The sequence below is a fragment of the Trichechus manatus genome, unplaced genomic scaffold (genome assembly GCF_000243295.1).
Source record: "Trichechus manatus latirostris isolate Lorelei unplaced genomic scaffold, TriManLat1.0 scaffold00081, whole genome shotgun sequence".
NCBI lineage: Eukaryota > Metazoa > Chordata > Mammalia > Sirenia > Trichechidae > Trichechus > Trichechus manatus.
Window position 1 is genome coordinate 4,873,157 of NW_004444017.1, and position 12,710 is coordinate 4,885,866.

The 12,710-nt window shown below is 38.4% G+C and overlaps 1 protein-coding gene across 4 annotated transcripts in view; it reads left to right on the forward strand.

Moving 5' to 3' along the window:
• The window catches only part of ADIPOR2 (adiponectin receptor 2), a 107,350-nt gene that overhangs the window by 83,927 nt on the left and 10,713 nt on the right, over positions 1–12,710 (forward strand). For all 4 annotated transcript variants that reach the window (XM_023735706.1, XM_023735707.1, XM_023735708.1 and 1 more), the window contains 4 exons: positions 1,973–2,092; positions 6,544–6,715; positions 9,124–9,310; positions 9,572–9,759. In XM_023735706.1, the coding sequence (XP_023591474.1) occupies positions 1,973–2,092; positions 6,544–6,715; positions 9,124–9,310; positions 9,572–9,759 (667 nt within the window). The remainder of the gene's footprint in view (positions 1–1,972; positions 2,093–6,543; positions 6,716–9,123; positions 9,311–9,571; positions 9,760–12,710) is intronic.

The window sequence follows — 12,710 nt, forward strand, 5'->3', positions numbered from 1 at the left end:
GGCAGTTTGAATCCACCAGCTGCTCCTTGGAAACCCTACGGGTAGTTCTGCTCTGTCTCATAGGGTCGCTATGAGTCCGAATCGACTTGACGGCGACGGATTTGGTTTGGTTTTGGTTTTATTGACAGAGATAATTATTTGTTGTGAGGAGCTGTCCTGTGCCCCGATCTACTAGATGCCAGTAGCATGTTTGCCAAAGCACATTTGGCTTTTTTCACTCAGCATAATGGTTTGTAATTCATCCATATGTTTTGTGTGTCAGTAGTTTTTTTTTTATTACTGAGTAGTAGTAGTATGAGTCTCTGGGTGGTGCAGACAGTCAAGTGTTGGCGTTTCGAACCCACCCAGAGGTGCCCCTGGAGACAGGCCTGGCAATCTGCTTCTGAAAGGTGTCAGCCTTGAAAACTCTGTGGAGCAGTTCTCCTCTGCATACTGGGGTTGCCATGAGTTGGAACTGATTTTGACAGCAGCTAACAACAACAATATTCCATTATATGAACACATCACACTTTGCTTATCCATTATCTTATTGATACACAATTGGGTTTCTGTTTTTTGATTATTATAGGTAATACTGCTGTGGACTTACTTACCTTTTTTAGCCTCACATTTCTCTACTGTCTCACATTGGCTTTTTGCTACAGCCATGCTAAATGACATATTCTTTGTGCCATAGTTTTTCTTTCCTCTGTGTTTTTGGATGCATGCTATTACCTTTACCTGTCATGCCTTTCTCCTGTCATGTCTGATTGGTGAACTTTTACACATTTTTTAAGGTTGGGTTCATATGTCACCCTGACAAAGCCAAAATTAACTCGTTTTTCTTTTCTGTTTCCATCAGACTTTACTCATACTATTCTCTAGTTCATTGCTGTAGTTATTTACATGTCTGTTGTCTTCATTTGATTGTGATTATCTTACCTGAATTTTCTCAGTACCCAGCCCATCATTATAATAAAGGCTGTCATTTATTTGTTGCCTTCTGAGTCGTAGGCCCTGTGATAGTTTCTTTATTGCCACTGAGTTTGGCTTACCTTTTTCTGTCAGTAATCCTCTATGGATCCAACTGCAAGTACAGGTAGTCCCTGACTTAGGATGGGGTTCTGTTTGGATGATTCCATCATGAGTCGGTTCTGATGTAAGTTGAGTACCTTTTTTTAGTCTTCATTATTATTGCCTTTTATTATCAGTATCTTTATAAATCCAATTGTGTCTTTGAACATCTGCAAGTGAACATCTGTGAATGATAACATCAGCAAATTACACACTGCAACATCGTATGTATTACATATTACTAATGATAAGATACACCAAAAAAAAAAAAAAAGATCGTCTTAAGTGTGGTTTGCTGTAAATACGTCGAATACATCCTAAGTTGGAGACTGCCTTGGGCAACTTATATAATAACCTCTTTGCCTAATGTTATTATGTGTTGAATAGGGTTAAGAATACTTATCTAACAAGATGGTTTAAGGATTAAGTTAGATAACTTCTTTTCTTGGTGCTTGGCATGTTACAAATTTACTAAATGTTACTTCTCTCTTTTCCTTCTTTTGCCTCCATAGCACTTACACACTGTATTATAATTATTTATTTTATATGTGCCAGGTGGTAGGATTCTTAGAGATTTTCTCTTCAGTAATTTCTCAACTATTTATAATATTATTATGTGGTCTTTGAAAATAATTATCAAAACAAGAAGCAATAAAGTTACCCCAGGAATTTGTTACTGAAACAGAACATAGGGATGCTGTTGTAGTAGACTGATTATTTGTCTTTCAGGAGACTTTGGTAACTATTGTTCATCTTTTAATACTCGTAATTCTATAATAAATTGACTTTACTTCCTATGTTGGTGATACTTCTCCAAGGCCTTGTTTTGACCTTATGAGAATTTCATTATAATTCTGTGTGTTGATTGTTTCATTGACTCTAGTCTCTGTTCCTGACTGTTTCTGTGATTGCCTTGCAGAGTTCTGAGGAACATGAGTGCAATGATGAAGCCTCTCAGGAAGATGAGAGGTTTATGGGCATGTCCCCTCTCTTACAAGCCCATCATGCCATGGAAAGAATGGAAGAGTTTGTTTGTAAGGTAAGAGGGCAATTTCTTGTCATTTCAATGCTATATATTTAGTCCTTCCCCAATAGAAACCTTTAAAGAGAACAGTAGTTCCTTAGACTTTGGTTTGCTTTGGGGATAGTCTGTGGCAAAATGGGGGCAGAGGCAGTCTTGTGACTTTAACCCATTCAGGCACAATACATTTGTTTGTCTGGAGCAGACGTGATACAGTTTTGATAAAACTAAAATACCGAATTGGAAAACAAGTCTTTCCTCAGTTAATGTCTTGTTGATAGTTTAGATAAGACAGGATGAAACAAAACTGCTGGGGATAGTTGATGCCTAGACTTAGAGGGGATGTTAAAATGCTATTTCCAAGTCCTTGGAGTTTAGTCTACTGTTTATTTGACTATGATGGCAAATGTGCTATTCTTTCTAGCGATTCTGTGGGTTAAACAACTCTAGATAGAAATCTTCCAGTTTTCCCAGTTCGTATACACAGTATTTTCGGTTCAGCTGGTATATTTTCTACCTCCAAGATATTTCTTCCACTTCATTGTCTGATTCATCAGGACTTATTGTGGGAGATGTATATATACATATATATTTTTTACCCCTAAGATGATGACCAGAATTGAGGTTGCTTTTCTAGAAATTTTTTTTAAAAAAAGGATGAAAGGCCTGGCGATCTACTTCCAAAAAAGTCAGCCATTGAAAACCCCATAGAGCATAGTTCGACTCTTGACACACATGGGGTCGCCATGAGTTGGAATCGACTTGACGGCAACTGGTAATAATAATAGAGAAGATAGTAAGGGACACTGGCAAATTTATAGCCACTTGATTAATCTGTTCAGTAGGGTTAAAGGGGCCCTGGTAGGTATGATATCAAGTCAACATAGTCTGTCTCTGTGTGTGTGTGTATATATAAATTCATTTATTAAACATTTCTGGTGAACTCTTAATCATTTAGATGAGATTTTTGTGACACTTAGCTTTTTCACGGGTTTTATGAATCTGAGACTTTTTAATAATGCATGTGCTCTTATATCTTGAAAACTAAATGTAGATTTTCCTATATTCACAATGATGCTGGAAATAGTTGGAGCCAGCTTTTGGACCAGGGGAGAAGAAAACGTGATCTGAACATAGATACCCTTTCCAAGGGTGATAGTGGTGGTGGGGTTTATAAAAGTTTGTGGGCACACAGAGCCCAGGAGATTTCATTCAGTGTTTGAAAATTGGTGAAGAAAAAGCCAGGCAAACAGACCTATTCTAATAGGTCTGTGGGTTAAACTACTCTAGATAGAAATCTTCCAGGAGTATTAGTACAAAGGGAAACAAAAGATATATTTCATTTTTCTAAAGGCAAATTTGGTGTTCTGAAATCTCAAATTGTTTATTTAGTGTCTTGATCATAAGAGATTTTTAATATTTATAGACCAGTGGTGTACTATAGCTGACTTGATTGCCTTTTTGTCCTCTGTGTACTAAAAGCAAAAAATAAAGCAAAGAAAACTTTCAGTTTAACAGCTAGTGGAAGAATAAATGGAGCATTTGTTTGCTACAAACTGATTTACTAAAGAAAAATGAGTGGAGTTCAAAATTACTACTACTCCCTTACCTCCTAGCAGTTTGCCTATGAAAGCAGATGCTCCACCCTGGTGTGGCAGTGCAACTGACCGTACTTGAAAAGTAGCCAAGTCTAGTGACAAAAGGATTCGTGGATTGGAAGCAATAAACAGACAAGAGTTCAAAAGGAGGTGTGACATGGCCTGGATGGTGTACCTTCCTTTTTGGAAAAGGTTTTCTTACAGGATTAGAAGAAATAAAATCATTTAGTCTTCAGAGTTTCCCAGTTTAATCTTCATCTCTCCTTTTCTAGCCTTCAATTTTTGCTATTTCACCATCGTAGCCAGGCCAGTGGGGAAATCGATGTGCCGTGGTTAGTTTTTTTCTTAGTTTATTTTTTAATCTGTTGTGCATTTTATGGTCTAATACAAACCTAGTGGGCCATTCATTGCTAAGATGTTTGGTTTAGGAAGTGTCTTTGTTGAGCTTATAAGTATGGCTTTGGCTAAGCTATGATCCTATTCCTTTTTCTCGTGGGTAAAAGAGGATACCTATTTGTGTTGGCATTTGACTGGCTGTATATGACTCCAAGTTGAGAATGAGAGTACAGTGTCTGTTGAATGTGTCACTAATTGTAGGACAGTCATGAAAGTACAACTCTTTAGCAGAGTATTTAGACTAGAATGTTTGTTTAGAAGTTGGGGTGGGAATCATCACTCTGACATTAAATACATATATAACTAGTCAGAAAGTCAACATAATTTCTTCTGACTATGAAAAGGGAGCATTTGACTATTTTGGCTGTGTGTGGTAGCATAATAGCACTTTTGATATGCTCACAGCCTAGCTTTTTGTATATTGTGAGCTGCCTTGAGGAGGTAAGGATTATGTTTCTATTTTCCTCTCTCTCAGAAAATAAATTTCTCCCAAAATAAAACAAAGTAGTAGCATTTTGTAAGGTTAATCTCAACAAAGACTATGTTTTCCAAGTTCAAAGTGGGTAAAAAAAAATTCAGTATTTTGACATCTTTCTTTTCTATCCAGAAAGTCCTGTGGAAGATCTCATAAAGTTCCTTTTGCAAGTGGTGGTGCTGTTCATTAGCGGTAGACGTTAAAAATCTAGATTAATCTTTTGGTATTATTTTATTGTATGTTAGGAGCAAACATGGAATGGCCAGATTAGCCCCAGCAAAGATAGGCCCCAGATCTTGAGTTGGGGGAGGGCAGAAGGGAGACAGAATGAATAAGAAATGAATATGAATGTGTGTGTGTGTGTGTGTGTTGAAAGGGTGTTAACCAAAAAACCAAACCTGTTGACGTCAAGTCGATTCCGACTCATAGTGACCCTATAGGACAGAGTAGAACTGCACCGTAGAGTTTCCAAGGAGCGACTGGTGGATTCGAACTGCCAACCTTCTGATTAGCAGCCGAGCTCTTAACCACTGCTCTACCAGGGCTCTGATGGGGTGTTAGGAAGGCCATATCTGTTTTTAAATTGTTAATCTTCACTTCATTTGGAGGTGGAGGAAGTATTACAGAGGATTAGTTCTTTTGCAAATGTCAGTGAGGAAGGATTAAGGAGAGCAGAGAACTGGAAAATGTTGTGGAGTGAAAGGAGTGGGTACAGTAGGTAGTGAGCAGTGGCAGTCTTTCTTTGTGGTAGAGAGAGAGTCAAGTTTCTGTGGCTTGGGCATGTTTGTCACAAGTCTTCTGGGGGGTTAGGGGAGGGGGCTCATTGTCTGAAGACAAAGTCTATTAATTTGTAGCGTGGATTCTTGCTTTATAGGGTACTAGACTGGAAGGACTGCTAAGATCATGTTATTAACTGGCTAGTGGAAGCAGGTTAGTTCAGTATTAAGTGATCCTTGTTGTGTAAACTCTGGGCTGAGAGACATTAAAAAAAGCAGAGCACTGAAGTTGAAAAAACTTTCTAAGCGGGGGATATCCAGCCCTTGATTCCTTTTCTCCTAACGGGAGAGAAACAGCAAGGAAAAGGGAGACAAGGTGGCTAAGGGACTTGAAGGGCAGTTAAGGGCAAGCTTCTTTGACATCTCTCCAGCATGAGAAGAAGGGTGGATTAATTACTAACTCTTAGACAGATGATAGCCTCTGGGGATGGTCAGGATTACATACCACCTTTGGAGTGGATGCTAGAGATTGCTAACTCATTTATAAAGTACTTTGTATTATCTGACCCTTCATTATGAAGTAATTGAAGCACTATCATCTTCTTTTTGTAAATGAGGAAACTGAGGCTTGGAGATTTTGTGATCAATCAGAGCTCATACAACTAGTTAATGGCAGAGACCAAGATTTTCTGACTCCTGTCCTCTTTTTCTACTTCATTGCATTTGCAGTAGTGGGAAGAGAAGGAGTAAGGGGAAGGACAGATTTTAGCAAAAGGTACAAATGTGTGATTCTGTATAGTTCTTTTTCCACAAAAGGTGTATAAAATATAAAAATGATCATAATTAATACTACAGGGGCTTTTCAGAAGTAAAGTCTGTTCTAGAGGATGAGGGAGGGGTCTGTATGGGCGGGGACATGGGATCCCTCACTCCACCTTTTTTTTTTTTTTTTAACAGCCCATTTATTTATTTATTACCCTCACTCCACCTTTAGCCAGATTATAACAAAGCTTGAAACCATTCTAAAGGGCATATTCTGTAAGTTTGCTTATTATTTCCTTTTCTTAAGAAAACACTCCCAATTTTAAAACATCTTTTTCATTGGTCTGTTTTTAAGGACTGAGAATATAGGACATTATACTTTTCAAATGTATTCGCGTTTTAAAAAATCAGTTATTTTTCCTGTTGTAAAACTGTGTGGTAAGAGACATTTGTTTGGGACCAGTGTTGTAGAGTTGACAATTAAAGCCACAAAGATGTTTGATAGTATTCTTCTCTTTCCAGGTATGGGAAGGTCGATGGCGAGTAATCCCTCATGATGTACTACCAGACTGGCTCAAGGATAACGACTTCCTTTTACATGGACATCGGCCCCCCATGCCTTCTTTCCGGGCCTGTTTTAAGAGCATTTTCAGAATACACACAGAGACAGGCAACATCTGGACACATCTCTTAGGTATATAATATCAACTGTATAATGAATGGTGATTCACTTTATTCCTTTTTATTTTCATGTGTTTCAGGATAAGGACAGAACTAAGAAAAATATATTTGGGATTTACCGTTTTGCTTTCTGAAGTTCTAATGATGAAAATTCTCACAGGTTTACTCTGTAGTTATCCTAGTTTCTACTGTGGTTTCATTACAGCTAAATCATATTTTTCTCCACTGGGTTTTCAGGAATTACTGTCCTTGAACCAAGCAGAAGAAAAGGTTCTCTATAAAATGTGGTATATTTTAATGAGCACTGAGATGAAGGTAGTTATTTAATAGAAATAAGCTGATTTTTAAAGTCATTACTTAGAATATTCACAGTTAAATTTAAATATGACTTGAAGTAGAATGTGATCTGTAACTTTTTTCCCACACCATGATTGGATATTAAAGAAAGAATACAGTGGGGAAAGAATAGTCTTTCCAATAGATGATGCTGGCACCACTGGATATCTCCATGCACAAGAGTGAAGTTGGACTCCAGCTCACACCATGTACAAAAATTAGCTCAAAAGCTATAAACTGTTAGAAGAAAACATAGTCGTAAATCTTTGTGACCTTGGACTAGGCAATAGTTCTTAGATACAATACCTAAACCACAAGCAACCAAAGAAAAAAATAGATAAATAGACTTCATCAAAATAAAAAACTTCTGTACATCAAAGGACACCATTGAGAAAGTGAAAAGACAACCCACAGAATGGGAGAAAGTATTTGCAAGCCATGTATCTAATAAGGGTTTAGTATCCAGAATATATAAAGAACTCTTACAACTCAATAATAAGAAGATAAATTACCCATTTAAAAAATGGGCAAAAGATAGGAATAGGCATTTCTCCAAAGAAGATACATAAATGGCCCGTAAGCACATAAAAAGATGTCCATCATTATCCATCAAGGAAATGTAAATCAAAACACAATAAGATAACCATTTCACCCCCACCAAGATGTCTGTAATAAAAAGACAGCTAATAACAAGTGTTGGAGAGGATGTGGAGAAGTTGGAATCCTCGTACATTGCTAGTGGTAATGTAAAACGGTGCAGCCCCTGTGTAAAACATAAAACAGTTCAGTAGTTCCTCGAAAAGTTAAACGGAGAGCTACCATATGACCTAGCAATTTCACTCCTAGGTAAATACCCAGTAACACTGAAAACATGTTCACACAAAAATGTGTATACAAATGTTCATAGCAGCATTATTTATAATAGCTAAAAAGTGGAGACATCCCAAATGTCCATAGACAGAAACTGGATAAACAAAATGTGGGATATACATATGATGGAATATTATTCAGCCATAAAAGGAATGAAGTACTGATTGATGCTACAACATGGAATAATCTTGAAACAGGAAGTAGGTTAGTGGTTGCCAGGGGCTAGGGGGAGAGGAATATGGTGACTGTTATGGGTACAGGGTTTCTTTTTTGGGTGATGAAAATGTTCTGGAGTTAGATGACGGCAGTGGTTGTACAACCATGTGAATATACTAAATAGTTCCTGGCCTGACCTCATTTGACCTGCATTTGTTGTCTCACATTTGATTTCCACTGTACCCCCAATTTCCTGCCCATTAGTATAGTGAGAATAGAATTAGAGAATCAAATCAAGTTTGTTGCTAACTTCTAACTCCAAGGTAAGTGTTTCATTAAATGCATAAAACAGAATCACTTAGCAGATGTTAACTTTTTAATTTCTGTACCTTCCTTGTGTTGAGTGGCCCTTCCCTGAGCAATAAGAAGTATCTTACTATGGAAAAGAACAGTTTAAGAACTGGGTATGAAATAGCCTGAATGGGCATTTTACTCTCCTTAGTTCTTTCAGTCTATTGGACCAGCTGGTGAGGACCAGGGAAGCATAATGCTCCTTGACTGCTATGGTGGAGGAAAGCAGTATTTCTTGGCAGTTTGAGGGTATTGAGATTAATCACAGTAGCAAAAGCAAAATGGACCTTTGAAAGCTGGGCTACAGCATATGTGCCAGAAACTTTGTAAATGAAATTTCATACTAAATCTAGAGGTAGAAGAGGATTCATTCAGTCTTCTAGGAAGTAGCAGCACTGTCTGATTTCTTTGGATCATGCTCTTACATACATAAATAGTTTATTGTGTTCTGTGTACTCAGAGTTTCTGGAGCTGGGATGTATATGATACCAGCAGTGTTTGAAGTAAAATAGAAGTTTGGATAAACTTCAGTTATTTGGAAAATTTATTCTCATGGAACTTCCGATTCAGATATCACTGCAATTGAGGGGCGCTATGAGTTGGAATCGACTCAGTGGCAGTATGCTTTTGGTTTTGTGAAGGATTGAAAGCATAATGCTGTCTCTTCAAAAGGATGATCTGTATCCCTCCCATGTACTTCTTTCCTAGGTTGTGTATTCTTCCTGTGCCTGGGGATCTTTTATATGTTTCGCCCAAACATCTCCTTTGTGGCCCCTCTGCAAGAGAAGGTGGTCTTTGGATTATTCTTCTTGGGGGCCATTCTCTGCCTTTCTTTTTCATGGCTCTTCCACACAGTCTACTGCCACTCAGAAGGGGTCTCCCGGCTCTTCTCTAAGTAAGTATCTGTAAAGTCTACATTTGGATCAGTGATTTGGAGTCATTGGGTTAGGGAAAAGCATCCAGCAGATTGGCAGAATTCTTGATGCCATTTGATGAGAGACTTTTTTTTTTTTTAAACATATAATAATTAAAGCAAGCAACCCAGTTTGCCTCTTAGTTGTTATTGATAGCTCACATCATGGGGAGTTAATTGGAACCTGTTGTGGGCAGGAATTTTTTGCATTAAATGGATTTTTTTTTTTTTTTTAAATCCTAGACTGGACTACTCTGGTATTGCTCTTCTGATTATGGGAAGTTTTGTTCCTTGGCTTTATTATTCTTTCTATTGTAACCCACAACCTTGCTTCATCTATTTGATTGTCATCTGTGTGCTGGGCATTGCAGCCATTATCGTCTCCCAGTGGGACATGTTTGCTACTCCTCAATATCGGGGAGTGAGAGCAGGTAAGAGCATGTGGAGATTTTATATTGGATGCTCATTTATTCACCAGTCATTTATTTGCCAGGCATCCTATCTGCTTGTGATGCTAAGATGAATAAATCATAGTTCCTGTCCTCAAGGGGTATTTAATGTAGTGGTAAGTGTTTAATAGTTGTCTTAAAGTACAAGGATTGAGGGGCGGTGGTGATCTGTGTTACACAATTCTGATATATTTTGGTCAGTATAGTTTACTGGAGTTTATGACCTTACAATGTCCATAAGTTGATGGCTCTATAACTTTTATAAAATAAACAGTAATTCCTTTTACTCACAGGTTGGAGTGTATTTTTGTAGTGATTGGTTCTTTTTGTTATTTTTTGTTTGATTTTGTATTTTTGTTTTAAAATGTGTAATTGTGTAATTAAGACCACCACATACTGATTGTGTTCTACTAAAGTAGACATTATACACCACTTCTGATGTAGGGATAAAGGGGCTTTTTATATTTAAGATGATGCCGATTTAACCAGAGATCACGTGGAAAGCCAGAAGTCTCTTTGTGGAGACTTCCCTGTAGGAGTATGGAGTTAGCAGAAAGATATTTTTGTCTCACTGGACTGGGGGCTCCTTGCAAGCAGGGCTGTATCTTCAACTTTCTATTTCCATTGTCAGTCCAGTGCCTACTGAGAATGAACAAGCAGTATCAAAAGGAGTATTTTTCCTTTCACCCCAAACTGCAGTTCATCTGCACTTACCTAGAAGATCAGACGTAGAATTAACTTTATGTTCAGTCCTTTTTCTTTTTAATTGTTGTACTTTAAGTGAAAGTTTACAATTCAAGTTAGTCTCTCATACAAAAATTTATACATACATTGTTATGTGACCCTAATTGCTCTCCCTGTACTGTGACAGCACACTCCTGCTTTCCACCCCTGATTTCATGTGTCCATTAAACCAGCTCCTGACCCTCTCTGCCTTCTCATCTCACCTCCGGACAGGAGCTGCCCATTTAGTCATGTATCTACTTGAGCTAAGAAGCACACTCTTCACGCGTATCATTTTATGTCCTGTAGTCCAGTCTAATCTTTGTCTGAAGAGTTGGCCTCAGGAATGGTTTTAGTTCTGGGTTGACAGAGAGTCCAGGGGCCATGCTTTCTGGGGATCCTCCAGTCTCAGACCGTTAAGTCTGGTCTTTTTAAGTGAATTTGAGTTCTGCACCCCACCTTTCTCCTGCTCCATCAGGGACTCTGTTGTGTTTCCTGTCTGGGTGGTCATTGGTTGTCTTAGTCATCTAGTGCTGCTCTAACAGAAATACCATGAGTGGATGGCTTTAACAAAGAGAAGTTTATTCTCTCACAGTCCAGTAGGCTACAAGTCCAAATTCAGGGCATCAGCTCCAGGACAAGGCCTTCTTTCTCTGTCAGCTCTGGAGGAAAGTCCTTGTGATGCATCAGTCTTCCCTTGGTCTGGGAGCATCTCAGCGCAGGAACCTCAGGTCCAAAGGACGCGCTCCGCTCCTGGCACTGCTTTCTTGGTGGTGTGAGGTTCCCATGTGTCTCTGCTCGCTTCTCTCTTTTATATCTCAAAAGAGATTGGATTAAGACACTATCCAGTCTCATAAACCTCATCAGTATAACCTCATCACAGTGATGGAATTTACAACACATGAGGAGATCACATGTAATCTCATTATAGTGATAGAGTTTACAACACATAAGGAAATCACATCAGATTACACAATCATATGATACTGGGAATCATGATCCAGTCAAGATGACAGATATTTCTGGGGGACACAATTCAATCCATGACACTGGTGATAGCCAGGCACCATCTAGTTCTTCTGGTCTCAGGCTGATGCCGTCTCTGGTTTATGTGGCCCTTTCTGTCTCTTGGGCTAATACTTTCCTTGTAGCTTTGGTATTCTTCATTCTCCTTTACTCCAGGTGAGTTGGGACCAGTTGACGTATCTTAGATGGCCGCTCGCTAGCTTTTAAGGCCGTAGACGCCACTCACCAAAGTAGGATGTAGAACATTTTCTTAATAAACTTCATTATGCCAGTTGACCTAGATGTCCCCTGAAAGCATGGTCGCCAAACCCTCGCCCTTGCTACTCTGTCCCTCGAAGTGTTTGATTGTATTCAGGAAACTTCTTAGCTTTGGTTTAGTCCCATTGTGCTGACTTCCCCTGTAGTGTGTGCTGTCCTTCCCTTCACCTAAGATAGTTTTTGTCTACTATCTAGTTAGTGAATACCCCTCTCCCTTCCTCCCCACCCTCGTAACCATCAAAGAATGTTTTCTTCTGTGTTTAAACCCTTTCTTAAGTTCTTACAATGGTGGTCTTATACAATATTTGTCGTTTTGTGTGTTTAGTCGTTTTTTTAAAGTGTTCATATGGCCAAATGAGCAGTGCTTAGGGTTGGCTTTCAGTAGTACTTAACTGGTGGTGTTAAGCCTGTTTGAGCACATGAGCTCTAAGAACCTTGGTGAGTAGAATTGAGCATTCTCCTATTTATATACATCAGAGGAACCAAGTTCCTGAGTCTTTGACTTAACAAATGATAGGCAAGACCATTAATAGCCTTTGCTTAACATGTAGAGGAAAAGAACAAGTGAAAGAACAGGATCGTGGTAATTTTTCATTAGAGAGGAGTTGTTATTGCCTTCAAGTCAATTCCAACTCATGGCCACCCCAAGTAGAGGTAGGAAGTATTTTTTATTTATGCCTGCTTGGTTCTTGTCTTTTTGTGATGTTAGCATTTTCACTTTCCTTCTCTTTTATTTATTAAAAAAAAATTTTTTTTTAATTGTACTTTAGGTGAAGGTTTACAGAACAAATAGTTCTCATTAAACAGTCAGTACAGATATTGTTTTATGACATTGGTTAACAACCTGATGACATGTCAACACTCTCCGTTCTCGACCTTGGAGGACCTTTTTTTTTTTCTTTTTTTTTTTTGGATGAAAATACACA